The sequence below is a fragment of the Ctenopharyngodon idella genome, chromosome 21 (genome assembly GCF_019924925.1).
Source record: "Ctenopharyngodon idella isolate HZGC_01 chromosome 21, HZGC01, whole genome shotgun sequence".
Lineage (NCBI taxonomy): Eukaryota > Metazoa > Chordata > Actinopteri > Cypriniformes > Xenocyprididae > Ctenopharyngodon > Ctenopharyngodon idella.
Window position 1 is genome coordinate 13,857,042 of NC_067240.1, and position 20,182 is coordinate 13,877,223.

A 20,182-nucleotide genomic window follows, 5' to 3' on the forward strand; every position below is an offset into this window, starting at 1 on the left:
ATATTGTTGTGAATTCTGCTAAACCATCTGTCATATGCCTTCGGTTTCTAGCCATTTTTTCATGGCATTATTATTTAACTGTTTATAAAATGGTTAATTCTTGTCCTTGATTCTGACTGGTCAATAGCTGTGTTTTATTCACGATAAAACACGGCTATGACCGCTTCACCCAACAGTTCTGTGTATCACTACACAACACCCTTAGCAACCACTCTTAGCAACGTAAACTGTATGTTCTCAATTGATATTGTTCATTGAAGCTTACAGTAATATGTAGAAGAGTATTGTGAGAAAGAATTCTGATTCTGCATACAGATTTAGCATTTTCCTTCTGGTCAGTCCAATGTTCATAATAAAAAATATGCTTAAATGTCCGCTGCAATATCTTGTCGTTTTAACAGTTAAAGGTTTTTCCCGTGACTGACAGCGCTAGTCAAAGCATTTATCAGTTGCGTCTTGTTCCGTGTTCACAACAATTCAGTCTTCTCAATATAAAAGTCTTTGCTACTGAGTGACTCACTCATAAAGTCTTTGCCGCCATTTAATGGTGTAATAATGTAACTTCTGTTGCTGTTCACACTCAGGAAGGCTTTTAGTGATTTTACTTCATGAAAGTTGCATTGATACATATTTTTTGGCTTTAATATTTGTATTGTGTGGTAACCATTTTAGGTAACACTTTATTTTACAGTACCGTAGTTACACGTTACTACATGTACTTACTATAGTAATAACAGTAAATTATGCATAATTACAAGTAACTAACCCTAAACCAAACTGTAACTCTACAGTAAGTACATGTAGTTAATTAATAGTACTCAGTACATATTTGAGTAATTACAATGTAACTACAGAAATGTAAAATAAAGTGTAACCCCGTTTTTTAAAAGCAATAAGGTATTCGAGGCTAGTGCTGTATCGTGAATAAGTCACGGCTGAAGGGCGTTGTTAGACACAACGCTGAAGCACAGCCTCTCGTACCTTATTGTTTACATAATTTCCAGCTTTTAGAACTCTAAATATTTATTTATTTGTATTTTTTATTTGTTTATTTATTTCCTCCACACTACACAGGACAAGTGGTTTGAAGAATGGATTTTATTTGTATTAATGGATTTATATATTCTTGTTTTAAGCATAAATCTAGCTCAATTTTGTTAGGTTTATTGGCAAAAAAAAAACGCCAATTAGGTAAAAAAATAAAAAAAAGTTTTAGGGCTGTCAAATGATTAATCGTGATTTATTTATTTAATTCCGTATTTATTTATTTATTTATTTATTTTTTGCAGGTTTCGTCCACTATAATACACACACATATATTATGTAAACACAAACTTTTATTTTGGATGCGATTAATCGTGATTAATCGTTAGTCTAAAGTAATTCTAATCCTAATTTTGCTCATCAGAAATTTTTTTTACTTTTGAGCCCTGAATACCAGCCCTTGTTCTCTCCTCTGCAGATGTTTGATAGTGGACTATGTGTCAGGCAGTTACGCTACTCCGGGATGATGGAGACTATCCGCATACGTAGAGCTGGATATCCCATACGCTACACGTTTGCTGAGTTTGTGGACCGTTATCGGGTCCTTATGCCTGGGGTCAAACCAGCCTACAAACAGGCAAGTCTAAAGCGTTACTGTTAATGCAGTTGTGACTTGCAGGTCTGGAGTATGTTGTTTGCTTGACAGCTCTTTTCAAAGCTTTTTTTTTTTTTTCTGTGCAGTCTGTTAGAATTGCCTTCTGTTGATATTATTTGACAAGTGCTGACAATTTTCTATGAGGAGTTAGCTTTGAATCTCTGTCCTCTTACAGGAAGATCTGCGAGGGACCTCTCAGCGCATTGTTGTGTCAGTTCTGCAGAGAGATAATGACTGGCAGATAGGAAAGACAAAAATCTTTCTGAAGGTTTGCCACAAATAAGCATTTTTTCAAAGATTTTGCTGTGTTGTAGAATTGTGACAAATGGTATACTTGGTCTTTATTTGCTGTAGGATCATCATGACATGCAGCTGGAAATTGAAAGAGATAAAACCATTACTGACAAAGTCATTTTCATCCAGAAGTCTGTGAGAGGTCGGAAGGAGAGGTACGAGAAAAAGAAAGAGTAAAGAAGAGCAGCCAAAAAATAAAAATTAAGTCTGATGTGTACCTTTCTGTTTTGTTTATCAGAACTAACTTCCTAAAGCTTAGAAGGGCTGTGACATTAATCCAGCGAATATGGAGAGGCTACATCTCTAGAAAGCACTATGCTGTGGTGAGTTGGCGTGCTGTCGTGTGAAACTTAAGCAGACATAATCTGTTCTGAGGTTTTGTCTGATTGTAATTATGCCTTCTTTCCAGATGCGTGTAGGTTTCTTGCGGCTTCAGGCCTTGTACAGGTCACGGAAGCTGTACCTGGCGTATCAAGCGGCCAGGACATGCATCACCCTGCTCCAGGCCTGGTGCCGTGGCTTCCTGGTGCGGCGAACCTTCTCCAAGCGCTTCCATGCGGTCCTGACCATCCAGGCTTATGCACGAGGAATGATAGCACGTAGACTGTGCAAGCGTCTTCGACTGGAGGTAAATCTGTCTGTCTGTCTGTCTGTCTGCCTGTCTGTCTACCTATCTATCTATCTATCGTCTGTCTGTCGTCGTCTGTCTGTCTCTCTGTCTGTCTATTATCGTCTGTCTGTCTGTCGTCGTCTGTCTCTCTCTCTCTCTCTCTCTCTCTCTCTGACTGTCTCTCTGTCTGTCTGTTTATTATCGTCTGTCTGTCTATCTATCATCGTCTGTCTGTCTGCCTATTGTCTGTCTGTCTGTCTATTATCATCTGTCTGTCTGTGTATTATCATCTGTCTGCCTGTCTGTCTATCTATCTATCTATCTATCTATCTATCTATCTATCTATCTATCACCGTCTGTCTGTCTGTCTATTATCATCTATCTGTCTATTATCATCTGTCTGTCTGTCTGTCTATCTATCTATCACCGTCTGTCTGTCTGTCTGTCTTGTCTTTTATTGTATGTCTGTCTGTCTGTCTGTCTGTGTCTTTTATTGTATGTCTGTCTGTCTATCAATCATCGTCTGTCTGTCTGTCTATCGTCCGTCTGTCTGTCTATTATCATCTGTCTGTCTATTATTGTCTATCTATCTATCTATCATCGTCTGTCTGCCTATCTATCTATCTATCTATCTATCACCATCTGTCTGTCTTTTATTGTATGTTTGTCTGTCTGTGTCTGTCTGTCTGTCTGTCTGTCTATCAATCATCGTCTGTCTGTCTATTATCGTATATCTATCTATCTATATATCTATCATCTGTCTGTCTGTTTGTCTATCTATCATCGTCTGTCTGTCTGTCTGTCTGTGTTTTTTTTTGTATGTCTGTCTGTCTGTCTATCAATCATCGTCTGTCTGTCTATCAATCATCATCTGTCTGTCTGTCTATCTATCGTCTGTCTGTCTGTCTGTCTATTATCATCTGTCTGTCTATTATTGTCTATCTATCTATCTATCATCGTCTGTCTGTCTATTATCGTATATCTATCTATCTATCTATCTATATATCTATCATCTGTCTGTCTGTCTATCTATCATCGTCTGTCTGTCTGTCTATTATCGTCTGTCTATCTATCATCGTCTGTTTTTTTTCTGTTGCTCCATCTGTCTGTTAATCTATCTATCTATCTATCTATCTATCTATCTATCTATCTATCTGTGTGTGTCTGTCTGTCTGTCTGTCTATCTACACTCTTTTTCTAGTTATTTGCGTAAAAAAAAAGATTGTATTCTCTATGTTTAGAGGGAGCGTCGGTTAGAAGCAGAGCAGCAGCGTCTGGCTGAAGAGGAGCGTCTAAAGAACCAGATGACGGCACGCAGGGCTCGGGCAGAGGCAGCAAGGAAGCACCAGGAGCGTCTGGCACAGCTCGACCGAGAGCAGGAAGAGAGAGAGCAGGCGGAGCGGAATGAGACACGGAGGAAAAAGGAGCTTCTGGAGCAAATGGAGAGAGAAAAACTGGAACCGGTCAATGACTCCGAAATGGTGGATAAGATGTTTGGATTCCTGGGCAATGCCAACTCCCTTCCCAACCTGGAGGGTGAAGCACCAGAAGGGTTTGAGGTATGGAACTTTGTAACTTTTAATCTCTATAATGAGTAACTTACCTTGCCTGGCTTGCATATTATCTTAGTTTGCTTTTGATTGGATGCAACAGGATCTAGAGAATGTTCCGAGACAGTTTGAAGAAGTTATTAATGAGCCTCTTCCGCTTCCTGACGATGAAGAGGAAGACCTATCAGAATATAAGTTTGCAAAGTTTGCTGCAACTTACTTCCAGGGAAATGCCACGCATATGTATATACGGCGGCCACTGAAACAACCTTTGCTGTTTCATGAGGATGAAGGAGATCAGCTAGTAAGCTTTTTTTATTTATTTATTTATTTAAAATTATTATTTATAATAATAATGTAGATTATTAGATGCCAGTGTCTTTGCTTACACATTTACTGTATAATATTTAAGTTGTGTTGCCCATATCACATTATGGTTGTTTTGTGTCTTTAGGCTGCTCTAGCTGTGTGGATCACTGTGTTGAGGTTTATGGGAGATCTCCCTGAACCCAAATACCATATCAGCATTAGTGACGGCACTGAGAAGATTCCAGTTATGACTAAAATCTACGAGACGTTGGGGAAGAGGACCTACAAAAGGGAGCTGCAGGCCCTGCAGGTGGATGAGGAGGTGAGACAAGTGCAGTGAAAATGACTAATTTCTACATATAATAATATTTTTTATATATATTAAGTTGTATAAAAGTTCATGTTTTATGAACAAACATGAATTACAATAGTTTATTTATAAATTAGCATTAACCTAGACTAGTAAATATTGTTAAAAAAAACATTGTTCTTCGTTAGTTAATGACAACCAAGGCATGTTAATGTAATTTAATTACATGATAATGTTAACAAAATTAAGCCTTGTTGTAAAGTGTTACCGATATGACGTATGAAATTTTCTTCATTGTTCCCAGAGTTCCACTACTGACATCCAGAAGAGGAACAGTGTACGGCATAAGCTGGTGTCCCTCACATTAAAGAAGAAAACAAAGATCACAGAGGAGGTCTATAGAAAAGAATCAATTAAATTTCCTAATAGTTAAAGTAATTTCTGTGCCTCTAGTGGCACCAAACGCAAATGCAAAATGGTATGGTATGTATGGTTTTGGTTGAAACAACTCTGCTGTGTTGGCCTGGTTGGAATCAACCTAATAATGGTTTACTTACAGTTTACTCCCTGCATACATTATCATTTAAAACTCTAGGGTCGGTAAGATTATATTAAAACCAGTCCTCGATTATATAATAGATTCTATAATATATTTGAAAGTCTTTATGCTCACCAAGGCTGCATTTTATAATAATATCACATATTGTTACAATTTAAAATATCCTTTTTCTATTTTTATATATTTTAAAATGTAATTTATTCCTGTGATGGCAAAGCTGAATTTTTAGCATCATTACTCTAGTATTCAGTGTCACATGATCCTTCAGACATCATTCTAATATGATGAGTTGGTGCTCAAGAAACATTTCATATTATTAACAATGTTAATAATTGCTTAGTATTTTTGTGGAAACTGTTATAAAATTTTTCATTATTTTTTGAACATCAGTTATTTAACATGTAAATATTTTGCAACATTCTAGATGTCTGTACTGTTTTGCTGTTTATCCTTGCTGAATAAAAGTAAAGGTTGTGTATTAAGCTATTCCTCCCTCTGTTAGGTGACCAGACGGCTGACAGACAGTGATTACAGTCTACAGGGAAACAGTATGTTGGAAGACCGACCCACCTCCAATTTAGAGAAGCTCCACTTTATCATTGGCAATGGCATTTTACGCCCTGCTCTCAGGTCATTACATGGCAAATGCATTATTGTTGGTGTACTAGTGCTGTTGAATGTACATTGTATCTGAATTGTATTGCATCTGCGTTTGTTTTCTCTCTCAGAGATGAGATCTACTGTCAGATCTGTAAACAGCTGAGTCAGAACACATCCAAAAGCAGCCATGCCCGTGGCTGGATCCTGCTGTCCCTCTGTGTGGGCTGCTTTGCTCCTTCAGAAAAATTTGTCAAAGTAAAAAAAAAAAAAAAACTTTTATTTTTGCATTAGTCAGCAGGAAATTAGATATAATACATTTTTAATTATCCTAGTGATCCTAAACAAACAAACAAACAAAAAAATCATAATGATGGTGTATCATTTAAATGTGGCCCAACTCTTCATCCCTATTTCTGTATTTTCTTTAGTATCTGAGGACATTCATTACCAGTGGGCCGCCTGGTTATGCACCTTATTGTGAAGAGAGACTGAGAAGGACATTTGTGAATAAGACAAGAACTCAGCCTCCTTCTTGGCTTGAGCTGCAGGTATTTTAGGAAAAAAAGCCATTAGAGTTTGCTTTCCAAAATTCATTGAAAATATATGAATTATTTGACTGGATCTCTGTTTCTTTCCTCCTCCAGGCCACTAAATCTAAGAAACCCATCATGTTACCAGTGACCTTCATGGACGGCACCACTAAGACCCTGCTGACTGACTCCGCCACCACAGCTGAAGAGCTCTGCAATGCTCTGTCAGACAAAATCGGCCTGAAGGATCGCTTTGGCTTCTCCTTATACATTGCACTTTTTGATAAGGTACATTAATGCACAGTTAGACTTTTCAACAGCCATTACTCCAATCTTCAGTGTCACATGATCCTTCACAAATCCTTCTAATATGAGTCTCAAGAAACATTTAATATTATCATCAATGTTAAAAACAGTGGTAGCATGTACATCCCCATGTACATACTATGTAATTACTGTGTAATAACTAGGTACTAACCCTAAACCTAACCTTAACCCATGTAGTTACCTTATTTTACCCAGTATTTTCTTAGGTTAGTACACTGTAAGTACACGTAAGTGCACATACTGTAAAATAAAATGCAACCAAAACAGTTGTGCTACTTATTATCTGTGTGGATAATAAAATGATTCATTTTTTTCAGGAGGTTTGATAAATAGAAATTTCAAAAGAACAGCATTTATTTGATCTTTTGTAACATTTTACTGTCATTTTATAACAGTTTACTGTCACTTCTGATTAATATAATGCACCCTTTCTGATTAAGACAGATGCAATCAAAAACAAACAAACAAAAAAACTTACTGACCCCAAACTTTTTAACTTTTTAATGTGTCCTTATATTCTAATTTATTTGGTCCATTTGGCCCAATTCAAGACCCTCAAAATGTGCATCCTCCTCAGGTCTCATCCCTGGGCAGTGGGAAGGATCATGTGATGGATGCCGTGTCACAGTGTGAGCAGTACGCTAAAGAGCAGGGTGCTCAGGAGCGCAACGCCCCCTGGAGGCTATTCTTCAGGAAGGAAATCTTCACACCCTGGCACAACCCTGCTGAGGACAGCGTGGCCACTAACCTCATTTACCAGCAAATCGTGCGCGGGGTCAAATTCGGCGAGTACCGCTGTGATAGGGTGAGATCTGTTGTGTGCGTATTTCGCATTGCCTCATGAAGGTTAAATTACTTGCATTAACCAAGCGTATCGATGTGCTCTGTTATCTTAGGAGGAGGACCTGGCCGAGCTAGCCTCTCAGCAGTACTATGTGGACTATGGGTCAGAGGTTCTACCAGACCGTCTTTTGAGTCTTATTCCATCCTACATCCCGGACCGCGAAATTACTCCCTCCAAGACAGTGGAGAAATGGTCTCAAATGATCATAGCAACTCACATAAAGGTATTACACATATAGTTTATACACATACATTTTTGGGGGGGTTAATTATATTATATTATATTATAATTTTTTTTTAAAAAATGGTATTTTGGAGTTTGAGTTAATAACAATAAATAACTTTTGATAGTTTTCAAGGTTGTAATAGCATATACTTAGAATTAGGAATAATATTTTAAGAATTAGCCGAAGAAAAACCCACTAATCTGGGTTGATCTAAATATTTGGTGCATCTCCAATGTCTATGGTGGTTACAGCCCTAGTATTTAAAAATCCTAACATTTTTAGATGCAAATGTCACCACTTCCTGAAAATGGGTTCACAATTACATTAAAGAACAGTATAGATAACTAAACACATCTATTTTTAACCTTTTCATTGTAAGTAAACTTACAGAACTCCACTTTTGCAGCACATATCTGCACCTATGTCTTCATTACTGTGTCAGGCTGTGTCTGACTCACCTCGCGGTACGTTCTCAAGGACAGCAGTCTCATTATCTTACAGCAGTACCTGCATTTCAACCCACCACTAATATAATCTTATAGCTATGATTAACTCTCTGATCTGAAGCGTGTGCAGAGATGACCTTCACACTGTCCACCCTCAGCTACTGTCTGCCGTAATAGAGTGCAATCACAGGACCCTGAATATTTTAGACATTTCTTTCGACCTCACTTAGTGGTCACTGTCTTGTTATGGATTTGTAGGTTAGGTTAGCACTGCCGTCTGTGTGCTAGCTCATAGCGTTTGATGGGACTGAGCAGGTTGAGATTTGATTGACCATTCTTGTGGGACCATTAATCACGTTCCTTCTCTCAAGGGTGATTTTAATTACCCTTTTGCCTTTCATAGGCTAAAGTGATGGACATGAATGTTTAATAATGCTGGGGATCAATTTTATGGATTGTCCTAGCAGTGTGGTAAAGAATGCGTTTGTTACATTTTCTGCTTATGAGCAGGTGACGAGAGCAAAGGTAATCGCCTCTGAGGTAATTGCCGATATTGTCTTGCGCTGAGAGCAAGATATTGACGATTGCATCTCCACAGGGAATCTACACGCAGAAGAAGTTTGACTCGCAGAGAGTGAAGGAAGAGGTGGTGGATTTCGCTCGATTTAAGTGGCCTTTGCTTTTTTCACGCTTCTATGAGGCCTTCAAATTCTCAGGTAAGACTTACATAGAACAGTTCACCCCAAAATAAAACTCAAGTCAGTGAGTTGAATAGATCAGTCATTTCCTTTATGTGAGAATCATTCAATTAAAGGATCTGACTCATGTAATTTCATGTACTCCACTTATCAAGACTCCAAGGAGAACTAGGGCAGATATTATCATTATGTTTAGGGCATATATATATATATATATATATATATATATATAGGGCAGATATTATATTATAGTTGTTTATGTAGTTTGGTTTTGTATAGTTTAAATATGCAGTTCTACTACAAGAATTTACTGGTAATCTATTTAAATTACAATAGTTATCTATTAAAATGATAAGTATACAAATAAGTTTTTACAAACATGCTATTACATGATGGAAATAGATTTTTATTATTTTATAGAAGAGTTTATATAACCAAGCATATCTATTATTATATCTATAATTATTAATCTATCATTAAGTCTGTTCATCATTTTTAAATATTAATGTCAATATAACAGACTTTTTATGTGACATTTTATATGACCTTTTTAAAGTTCCAGGCTCCATTCTTTGTAATTGCATGGAAAAAAGTGACTAGAATGTTATTCCAAATTTCTTTATTTGTTTTCCATGGAAGAAATTCTTGTTGGGGGAATTATTCTGTTATGTTATACTTTAAATCATATAAATAAATAAAAAATCAGTTGGACATATCGCTCTGATAAAGTGTGGTGAAGTTAAACCATTCTTTCTGTTTGTTCACAGGGCCTAGTCTCCCAAAGAATGATGTCATAGTGGCAGTGAACTGGACTGGAGTCTACTTTGTGGATGAGCAGGAGCAGGTGCTTCTGGACCTTTCTTTCCCAGAGATCACTGCAGTCTCCAGTAGCAGGTGCAGTAGCTTATCGAACCAAACCCGCTTTATTTGATGTAAGTGTTCTCTATATTGTAATTTTTGGTAAAACTTGTGGATGCAGAGGTGGAAAGCTTCAGGGACAGAGCTTCACTCTGGCTACCATTAAAGGAGATGAGTACACCTTCACATCCAACAATGCCGAAGACATCCGTGACCTGGTTGTCACCTTTTTAGAGGGCCTGCGTTCTAGGTCAAAGTTTGTGGTGGCCCTGATGGACAGCCATTACCCTGGTGAGCACACATTAACCATATGGGCAGAAGTTGAGTTTATAACATTGCATTGATTCAGGCCCAAACAGATTTTGGGTCAAGACAAGACGGTCCAGCAAAAACATCTTGTTTCTGTTTGTTTTTCCAGCTGGGCAAGACTCTTCGTTCCTGAGATTCTCAAAGGGAGATCTGATTTTTCTGGATGAGCAAACTGGAGAACAGGTCCTGACTTCAGGTTGGGCTCATGGGGTCAATGACAGAACCAAGAAGAGAGGAGACTTCCCTGCAGACAGCGTCTATGTGCTGCCCACTATCACCAGGCCACAATATGATCTTGTGGTCAGTGTTTTTTCATTCAATACATTATTTGAACATTCTCAGAAAAAGAGTGTACCGCTAAAGGAACAACTTTGTATCTTATTTACCCCTAAGCGATTCATAGTAGTACCTTAAGGTGCTAATATGCACCTTTTAGGAGTAGATTATACTCTAGGGGGCGCTATGACACATCTCCTGAAAGATTACTTAATCTCCTGATCAAAACACAGGTGAAAAAGAAGCAGAAACAAGTGATAAAAAAAATAACGCAATCACCAACGTTCAACAGTATATAAATCAAAACTGCCTAATGTTACTGAATGAAATGTCAACCCAGGATGAGATACAGGACTGTGCAAGCTTTGGGGGTGTTGATGGACTCGATCTACTCCATCTATGTTTGTTTTGATCATCGTTCTGAATCTGATCCAGATGTAGTCTTTGACAAAAATGTGATTTTCTCAGCTTTTTGTTTAAAATGTTGCTTTTTTTTTATGAAACTTACCCATATTCAAGTGTTGATTACAAAAAAATGCATGAAGCTAGAATGAAATGTTGTTGTTTTTTTAAGCAGAGGGTCTGTTCTTTCTTTTGATATAATGCATGTTCATATATTCATGCAGAAAAATATTCTGGGGGCCATTAATTTTTTGTGAAAATGATTAAAAAAAACGCTGGCGGTGGCTGGCAGCTTTTTTAAAAAACGCTGGTGGGGAAAGAGTTATAGGTTATTTTTATATGATGGTGTATTAAATTTACCTTAGAAAACCAAAATGTTCATATTCAAAACACAAACATTTCCACCAAAACATGCCACATATTCAAACTAAAGAAGGACTTTCGATATCGAATAGTCACTGGACCATCTAATTTCTGTTTCTTACAGACGTTGATCACCATGTCCCCAGACCAGCGTAAGGACTCCATAAATTTGTCCAATCAGAATCTGTTGGACAGTGGGGAGAAGGTTCAGCCATACACTCTAGAGGAATTCTCCTACGATCACTTCAGGTGCTTGAACGCTCTTCAGGACCTTTCCACCCTTTGTTGTGTCCGAATGGAAAAGTACTCTTTTTAAAGTTGAGAAAATGAAGTTTAGTGCAAACAAAAAGGTTTATTATATTACTAAAGAGTACGAGGGTCATATACCAATTAGTCAGTATCAACATCTGGCCAATAACATTGAAGGATTAATGAAACTCAAAGCATGCTTTAAATGCACAATATCTTTTAAATATTAGCTGTATTGACTCTGTGTTAGGCACCACACCTATGATTGTATTTCATCATTGTGCACACTAATTTTATACCATTCCCTTCTTTTTTTATTTAATTCTGGATTCATTACCTTTCTGTGTACCTTTCCATCCTCTAGACCCCCTTCAAAGAGCACACTGAGTCGTGTGATCATCAACAAAGGCAGAGGGAAGGATAAAATTTGGTGTTGCACCAGAGAACCTCTCAAACAGCCTTTGCTGAAAAAAGTCCTCAACCATGAAGAGCTATCCCAGGATGCCTGCCAGGCTTTCATTAATATCCTCTACAGTTAACAGTATTACCTTCATAATGTTTTGAATGTCTAACTGCAGTTCCCTCAGTTTGACCCTTGACTCTGTCGTACCTATCATGAAGTACATGGGCGACTACCCCTCGAAGAGAAGCCGTTCGGTCAATGAGCTCACCGATCAGATCTTTGAGGGCGCTTTGAAGGCTGAACCTCTGAAGGATGAGATCTTCTGTCAGATCATCAAACAACTGACCGAGAACCACGTCAAGTAGGTTTTTCCCAGCTAAACTGGCACAGTGTATATTCAATTAATCTCATTCACGCAATTGTGTTTTATTGCATTTGTGCACAGAAAAAAAAAAACTCTACATAAAAGGGCTTTAGCTTATTATTATTACTATAACTATTATTACATATAAAATATTTTAGGATTTAAAAAGTGATTTTAAAATATGTTTAAATAATAATATTATACTATTATAATTTTATAATATTTGTATGTAATTGATATATAATTATTTTTAAATTATTATAATATACTTTCATATTATTATTAAAAACATAACATTTAAATATATATACAACAGCTATTATTATTATAAATATATATACGTTTTAGAATTTAAAAAATACTCTTAAAATATTTTTATATTTTATTGTAATATTACTGTTTTTTATTTTATTTATATTTTTTTAAATTATATATAATTTATAATTTTTGTATAATCATTAATAATATACAAATTATAACATATATATATATATATATATATATATATATAAGTATATTATTTAAGTTTAACACATTCCATATTTTAGGTGATTATTACATAGGTGTGATTTTGTTTTAAATATTATCTTAAATATACTTGCAATATATGATGTTTCTGCATGAAAATGTTTGCTCACATTTTACAGTTAGTGAAAGAGACCCATAACTGTGAAAGCAGTTAAAGGGTTAGTTCACCCAAAAGTCATTTATTACTCACCCTCATGCCGTTCCACACCCGTAAGACCTTCGTTAATACAATTAACACAACTAATTAAGATATTTTTGTTGAAATCCGATGGCTCAGTGAGGCCTCCATAGCCAGCAATGACATTTCCTCTCTCAAGATCCACAAAGGTACTAAAAACATATTTAAATCAGTTCATGTGAGTACAGTGGTTCAATATTAATATTATAAAGCAACGAGAATATTTTTGGTGCGCCAAAAAAAACCCAAAATAATGACTTATATAATGATGGCCGATTTCAAAACACTGCTTCATGAAGCTTCGGAGCATAATGAATCAGCATGCCGAATCAGCGGTTCGGAGCGCCAAAGTCACATGATTTCAGCAGTTTGGCGGTTTGACACGCGATCCGATTCATGATTCGACACGCTGATTCATAATGCTCCAAAGCTTCCTGAAGCAGTGTTTTGAAATCGGCCATCACTATATAAGTCGTTATTTTGTTTTTTTTGGTGCACCAAAAATATTCTCGTCGCTTTATAATATTAATATTGAACCACTGTACTCACATGAACTGATTTAAATATGTTTTTAGTACATTAATGGATCTTGAGAGAGGAAATGTCATTGCTGGCTATGCAGGCCTCACGGAGCCATCGGATTTCAACAAAAATATCATAATTTGTGTTCCGAAAATGAATGAAGGTCTTACGGGTGTGGAACGGCATGAGGGTGAGTAATAAATTACAGAATTTTCATTTTTGGGTGAACTAACCTTTTAATGTGGCTCATAAATCTGTAACAGTCTGTCCCCTAGTGGTTAGCCTGTAAATGACCAAATCTGCTTTATGTTATCAACATTACTTATTCTCTGTGTTCAGATACAGTGAGGAGAAGGGCTGGGAGCTGCTCTGGCTCTGCACTGGGCTTTTCCCTCCCAGTAACATGCTGCTTCCTCATGTCCAAAAGTTCCTACAGTCCAAGAAACATCATCCAGTCGCACCAGACTGCATGCAGAGACTGCAGAAAGCCTTGCGGTAACTCTAACAGCACATACAAACATGTATCTCGAATGTTGCATAGATTCCCTTAAAACATTTTTTCTCTTCATGTACAGAAATGGATCCAGAAAGTATCCGCCTCACCTTGTAGAAGTGGAGGCCATTCAGCACAAAACTACCCAGATCTTTCACAAAGTGTACTTCCCTGATGACACTGACGAGGTGAGAGTTTTCATGTTACCTGTACCGTACGTTGTATCCAACCTCCTGTGGTGGTAATATTCTTTCTCTTTTATGCCCGGCTGTTTATTTATGCATGAGGAAGCAGAGAGAACGCCCTGTTGTGCTCTGACCTAATTTGAATCCTCAATTAAGCTAAGAGTTATGTGGTACTGCTGGAGAAAATAACAAAAAAGAGATGAAGCTCCAGAAAAATAAAGTTGAAATATTCTGGCCTACGCTGTTTTATATAAAAAAAATATAAATAAACATGGTAGACGTGGAATGCAATTCACAATGCAGTATAACAAACACCAAATACACAGTATAGCTACGTATATATGAATATATGAATCAACGCATCAAAGATAAGATTAAATCATAGGAGAGAAGAGGATTCAATATTATTGTAATATTCTGAAAGTATATAACATTAGATTTGGAAAAATAAAACCTCAGATGAACAACATGTCATATCACACCGTGTCATTATTCATTTTTCATCAACACAAACTAAGCCAAAATGGAAAAGCCAAGGGTGAAAAACTAAGGACACCCTTGTTGTTTCCTTAGGAATTAAGAGGATAAGTAATGGTCGGGCACTGCTAATCAAATGCCTTTGATTAGTTGATCATCAGCAAGAGTGATCACTTCTATAAAAGCAGACGTTTTGGCAGTTTGCTGGACTGGGGCCTTCAGGTGTGTGTTGACACAATGCCAAAGAGGAAAGACATCAGCAATGATCTTAGAGAAGCAAATGTTGCTGCCATCAGTCTGGAAAGGGTTATACAGCCATTTCCAAACAATTTGAAGTCCATCATTCTACAGTGAGGAAGATTATTCACAAGTGGAAGACATTCAAAACAGACACCAATCTTCCCAGGAGTGGACGTCCCAGCAAATTCACCCCAAGATCAGACCATGTAATGCTCAGAGAAATTGCAGACAACCGAAGAGCTACACCTCAGACTCTACAGGCCTCAGTTAACATGATAAAGTTCATGACAGTACAATTAGAAAAAGACGGCATTTTTGGAAGGGTTGCCAGAACAAAGCCTCTTCTCTCTAAAAAAAAACATGGCAGCATGGCTTAGGTTTGCAAAGTTGCTTCTGAACAAACCACAAGACTTCTGGAACAGTCCTTTGGACAGACGAGACCCAAGTGGAGATGTTTGGGCATAATGCACAATGAAGTTTGGTGAAAACTAAACACAGCATATCAGAACAAACACCTCATGTTTGATACCAAAAAGTCAAGCATGCTGGTTGGAGGGTTGATGATTTTAGGCTTGTTTTGTAGCCACAGGACCTGGGCATCTCACAGTCATTGAGTTGATCATGAACTCCTCTGTATACCAAAGTTTTCTAGAGTCAAATGTGAGGGCATCCATCCGACAGCTAAAGCTTGGCCAAAAATTGGGTCATGGAACTGGACAATGATCTGAGGATCACCAGCAAATGTACACCAGAATGGCTGAAAAAGAAAAGAATCAAGGTGTTGCAATGGCCCAGTCAAGTCCAGACCTCATCCTGACTGAAAAGCTGTGGCAAGAGCTGTGCATAGACAAATGTCCACAAACCTCAATAAACTGGAGCAACATTGTAAAGAAGAATGGGCCAGAATTCATTCCTCCAGAATGATGTAAGAGACTGTTAAAGAAAATGATTACTAGAAGCTATTGGGGATCTACAAGCAACTGAATCATAGGGTGTCACCCATGGTGTTAAATAACCTTTTTGTTAAATAAATAATAAAACGGTGTAATATCATGTAAAATCATGTGTTGTTCGTCTGAGGTTTTATTTTCCAAATTTTAAGACCTGCCAAGAACCAGATGCTTTTTATTATGTCCTGATATGGAAAACCATTGAATTCAATAGGGTGTCCTTTTTTTTTTTTTGACATGACTGTGTGTGTGTGTGTTTGTGTGTGTGTGTGTGTGTGTGTGTGTGTGTGTGTGTGTGTGTGTGTGTGTGTGTGTGTGTGTGTGTGTGCACGTGTGTGTCTTAAAATGTACTTTCCCCATAACCCACCGACTGGTGGGTTTGTAATTGATTTTCAATTATCCTGTTTATTCAAAGGCTTTTGAGGTTGAATCAAGCACAAAAGCCAAAGATTTCTGCCTGAACATCACTGGCAGAATGATGCTCCAATCCTCTGAGGGCTTCAGCTTGTTTGTCAAAATTTCTGACAAGGTAAGGTTACAATAGTGTCAAATATCTGTTCAGATGAAATGATGTTCTGTGGGAGTTTATGAGACACTAAACTCAGGAGGTGATTTTTACGTTACAGCTTTTTCCTCTCAAAACACATGCTCTGTAGTCAGCAGTTATATAGAGTGTTTTTTTGTGTAGGATGTCTTATCAGTACTGGGTTAAAACATTTCAGGTGATCAGTGTGCCAGAAGGAGATTTCTTCTTCGACTTTGTTCGACATCTGACAGACTGGATCAAAAAAGCCAGAGCTGTGAAAGATGGTGATTTAAGTTTATTCTTAATAAAACTTATCAATATTTTGAGTGTAAAAACATGAGAGATGTTAATGCTTCTGTTCATTCTGTAGGCACAGTGCCTTCACTGACCTATCAAGTGTTTTACATGAAGAAACTGTGGACCAACACCATTCCAGGCAAAGACCCCATGGCCGACTCTATTTTCCATTACTTCCAGGTGGAAATCTCTCTCTGTACTCAATCTGTGTCATTCAGGCTCACTTTCAAACACATTATCACACTCTTGCTTCTTCCATTTTCATAAACTCTTCTTCAGGAGCTCCCAAAGTACCTGCGTGGCTACCACAAGTGCTCTCTTGAAGAGGCTTTCCAGCTGGCTGCGCTGATTTACAGGGTGAGGTTTGAGGAGGACAAATCACAGTTTCTCAACTTCACCAAGATGCTGAAGGAGCTTGTCCCTCAGGACCTGATCCGTCAGCTCTCACCCGACGACTGGAAACGGGTAAATGAGCAACACTCAATGTTTTCTACTTCAAACGTTCATTTATTACAAGTCAGTAAATGCTGTGAATGTATATGTCTTTGTTTCTTCTGCAGCCCATCGTCACATACTTCAATAAACATGCAGGGAAGTCTCGAGAGGAAGCAAAACTGATGTTTCTAGAAATCATTTACAAGTGGCCTACTTTTGGATCTGCCTTTTTTGAAGTCAAGGCAAGTTTGTCACAATATTATCCAGTGCTGATTTACCTAGATGTTGGGCAAACTAAATAATTTTTTCCTCAATTCTAGCATTTGTTATAGGCCTGCTTTGTAAAATAAACTGCATCTGGTTTGATGATGTTTGATATTCGTCCACAGCAATCCTCAGATCCAAATTTCCCAGAAGTCCTTTTGATAGCGATCAACAAACTTGGTGTTACTCTCATTGACCCGAAAACAAAGGTAGGTTTACAAACTGCCCAGAATAATGTAATGTAAATAAGTGGCAACTGTAATATATTGTCATTTTAGCCTAAAGTACAAACTATACTACATACACTACTATTTAGGTTTGGGGTCAGTATGATTTTTTTAATGTTTTTGAAATGTCTTATTGTTTATTTGATTAAAAAGACAGTAAAAACAGCAATATTGTGAATCATTATTATTATAATTTAAAAGAACTGTTTTCTATTTAAAAAAAATTAAAAATTTAATTTAATTTTCAGCATCATTACTCCAGTCTTCAGTGTCACATGATCCTTCAGAAATCATTCTAATATGCCGATTTGGTGCTCAAGAAACATTTATTATTATGATGAATGTTGAAAACAGTTGTGCTGTTGAAAATTTTTGAGGAAACTCTGATACAAGAGTATCAGAACAGAACAATTTTTTGTAACAATGTTAGTCTTTACTGTCACTTTTAAACAATTTAATTTGTCTTTGCTGAATAAAAGTATTAATTCCTTTATTTATTTTTTTACTGACCCCAAACTTTGGAATGGTAGTGTATTTTATTTTAGCATTTTGCTCATATTTAAATATTGATGTTACTCTTATGTTGCCGTAACATAAAGCCAATTGCCACTTTTGTTCTCATTTGAGTCAACAACAGGAACAAAACTTTTATTATATCCTTTTGTTAAAAAAAAAAAAAAAAACCTTTGGATATTGTTTTAATGGCATTTACTCATTTGTCTGCAGGACATTTTGGGCACACATCCCTTCACCAAAATCTCTAACTGGAGTAGTGGACATACCTATTTCCACATTACCATTGGTAACCTGGTTAGAGGCAGCAAACTGCTGTGTGAGACATCACTGGTGAGTCAGTCATCCTTTACATCATTGTTTCCCAACCCTGTTCCTGGAGTACACATTTTCAAACTCTTCCTATCAAACATGACTGATTCAACTCATCAGCTTGTTAGTGGAGACTCCAAGCACTGAAAAAGATTGGTGAGATAAGGGAGACATCCAAAATGTGTACTGTTGGTATGCCGCCAAGAAGCAGAGTTGGGAAACACTGCCTTACATATAATACTGTGGTGTTACCATAATATGGTGATGGTATCAGATGGTAATACCATGGTACTTTTGAGACACAAATGCTCTCCAGCTATTCCTTTATAATACATTTATAATCATACTTTACTGTATGGCTTAATAATACAGTATTTTATCGTCCAACTATCCTCACTATAGGGATACAAGATGGATGACCTTCTCACCTCTTACATCAGTCAGATGCTGACTACCATGACCAAGCAGCGCAGTTCACGTGGAAACAACAAGTAACACGAAAGGCAGTTTATTTATAAGCGCACAGACTTCTCAGTATTTCTTAGATCCATAATGTTGATACATGAGGATAAACTGAATCTGCTTTTAGTGTTGTTACGTTTTCATACTGAAGCCTTAATTGTAAATTTTGAGTTTAATTTATTTTATAGCATTTACTCAGTATTTTAATGTCAATGAAGAACGTGTTTCATTGACAGTCAACAAACTTGTTGCCTTTAAGCTTTAGGCCCTCATATGGTTTTTACTCTGATACCAAATTAAAAGTCAGTTAAGTCAGATCAAGTTCCTGATTTCAATTATTTAATTTGTGGTTGATTTGCACATCTCATTTTGCCAATTAAATGCATTATAAAGGTTTATAAATGTTGCAGTATTTGGGTTTGCTACTTAGCTCAAAGACTTAAACACTTTGTTCTCATCCTGGTCATTTTAAAGCACTTATTGAAATTATTGGTGCATAAATGTCATTTTGCTAAATCTACAAAATTTAATTCATCCTATAATTACTTTTTCTGAATAGTATTTCTCTTCCTTTGTAAATGTTTGACCAGGTATTGCAGAGGTATGTATTAAATGTATTTTATAAATTAAATTATCAGTTATATGGCCATAATCATTATAATTTCTGCACAATATATTTAGGATAAATGGTTGAATCTTTAGACATTGTTAAATTAATTTATTCATTTTGTTCTTTTTTTGAATATATGCATTAATTTGTAGTTTGTAATTAGTCGTTCTAATTTTATTATGTTGGAAGCTGCTGTTTATAAATAAAACTCAATATATGAGATGGCTTGGCTATTTTATTGAGGTTCATGACATTTGGTATGATCAGCCATATAACAATTAGATCCTTTGAATGCAACATGTAAAAACCTATATTTAGTTATAAAATAGGTCTGTTCACTAAACACAAAAAGTAATTATTTTAGTATTATTTATATACTGTTTGTATTATTTATATACTGTTTATATTTACAGTTTTCATTTTAGTTTTAGTAATTTTGTTATGCACTTTTGTCATTGTTATTACTATTATTCTTAATTTTTTTATTTAGCTTAAATTTAGTTTTATTTCATTTTAAGTTTTGGTAATTTTAGTACTTCAACTTAAACTTATTTTATTGCAGTTGGTTGCCAAGGAACATTTCTATTATTTTTTTTTTAATTATTATTATTTCAGCTTTATTTCAATTAGCAAAAGCTATTTTAATAGTTTTAGCTATCAAAAATTGTATTGTATGCACTCCAAAAGATAACCAGTCCGTTCCCATGTGCGTAAATCAAGAAAAGTTTGATCAACCAAAAAACCAAAGTTGTCCGCACACTGAAAGACATGCAATTAGAATAAGGCAAGGGTCTATT

The 20,182-nt window shown here is 36.4% G+C and overlaps 1 protein-coding gene across 1 annotated transcript in view; it reads left to right on the plus strand.

Moving 5' to 3' along the window:
• The window catches only part of myo7ab (myosin VIIAb), a 40,557-nt gene extending 20,682 nt beyond the window's left edge, over positions 1–19,875 (plus strand). The window contains exons 17-48 of the mRNA XM_051877356.1: positions 1,463–1,625; positions 1,819–1,907; positions 1,994–2,088; positions 2,172–2,256; positions 2,343–2,561; positions 3,785–4,102; positions 4,197–4,397; positions 4,548–4,724; positions 5,017–5,106; positions 5,774–5,901; positions 6,000–6,126; positions 6,300–6,419; positions 6,516–6,689; positions 7,306–7,533; positions 7,625–7,795; positions 8,843–8,960; positions 9,710–9,836; positions 9,922–10,091; positions 10,219–10,409; positions 11,275–11,399; positions 11,764–11,921; positions 12,010–12,163; positions 13,734–13,889; positions 13,970–14,075; positions 16,155–16,268; positions 16,462–16,549; positions 16,636–16,742; positions 16,842–17,027; positions 17,123–17,239; positions 17,387–17,470; positions 18,215–18,334; positions 18,716–19,875. Coding sequence (XP_051733316.1) covers positions 1,463–1,625; positions 1,819–1,907; positions 1,994–2,088; positions 2,172–2,256; positions 2,343–2,561; positions 3,785–4,102; positions 4,197–4,397; positions 4,548–4,724; positions 5,017–5,106; positions 5,774–5,901; positions 6,000–6,126; positions 6,300–6,419; positions 6,516–6,689; positions 7,306–7,533; positions 7,625–7,795; positions 8,843–8,960; positions 9,710–9,836; positions 9,922–10,091; positions 10,219–10,409; positions 11,275–11,399; positions 11,764–11,921; positions 12,010–12,163; positions 13,734–13,889; positions 13,970–14,075; positions 16,155–16,268; positions 16,462–16,549; positions 16,636–16,742; positions 16,842–17,027; positions 17,123–17,239; positions 17,387–17,470; positions 18,215–18,334; positions 18,716–18,808 — 4,599 coding nt within the window. The 3' untranslated portion in view covers positions 18,809–19,875. The remainder of the gene's footprint in view (positions 1–1,462; positions 1,626–1,818; positions 1,908–1,993; positions 2,089–2,171; positions 2,257–2,342; positions 2,562–3,784; positions 4,103–4,196; positions 4,398–4,547; positions 4,725–5,016; positions 5,107–5,773; positions 5,902–5,999; positions 6,127–6,299; positions 6,420–6,515; positions 6,690–7,305; positions 7,534–7,624; positions 7,796–8,842; positions 8,961–9,709; positions 9,837–9,921; positions 10,092–10,218; positions 10,410–11,274; positions 11,400–11,763; positions 11,922–12,009; positions 12,164–13,733; positions 13,890–13,969; positions 14,076–16,154; positions 16,269–16,461; positions 16,550–16,635; positions 16,743–16,841; positions 17,028–17,122; positions 17,240–17,386; positions 17,471–18,214; positions 18,335–18,715) is intronic.
• The last annotated feature ends 307 nt before the right edge of the window (positions 19,876–20,182 follow it).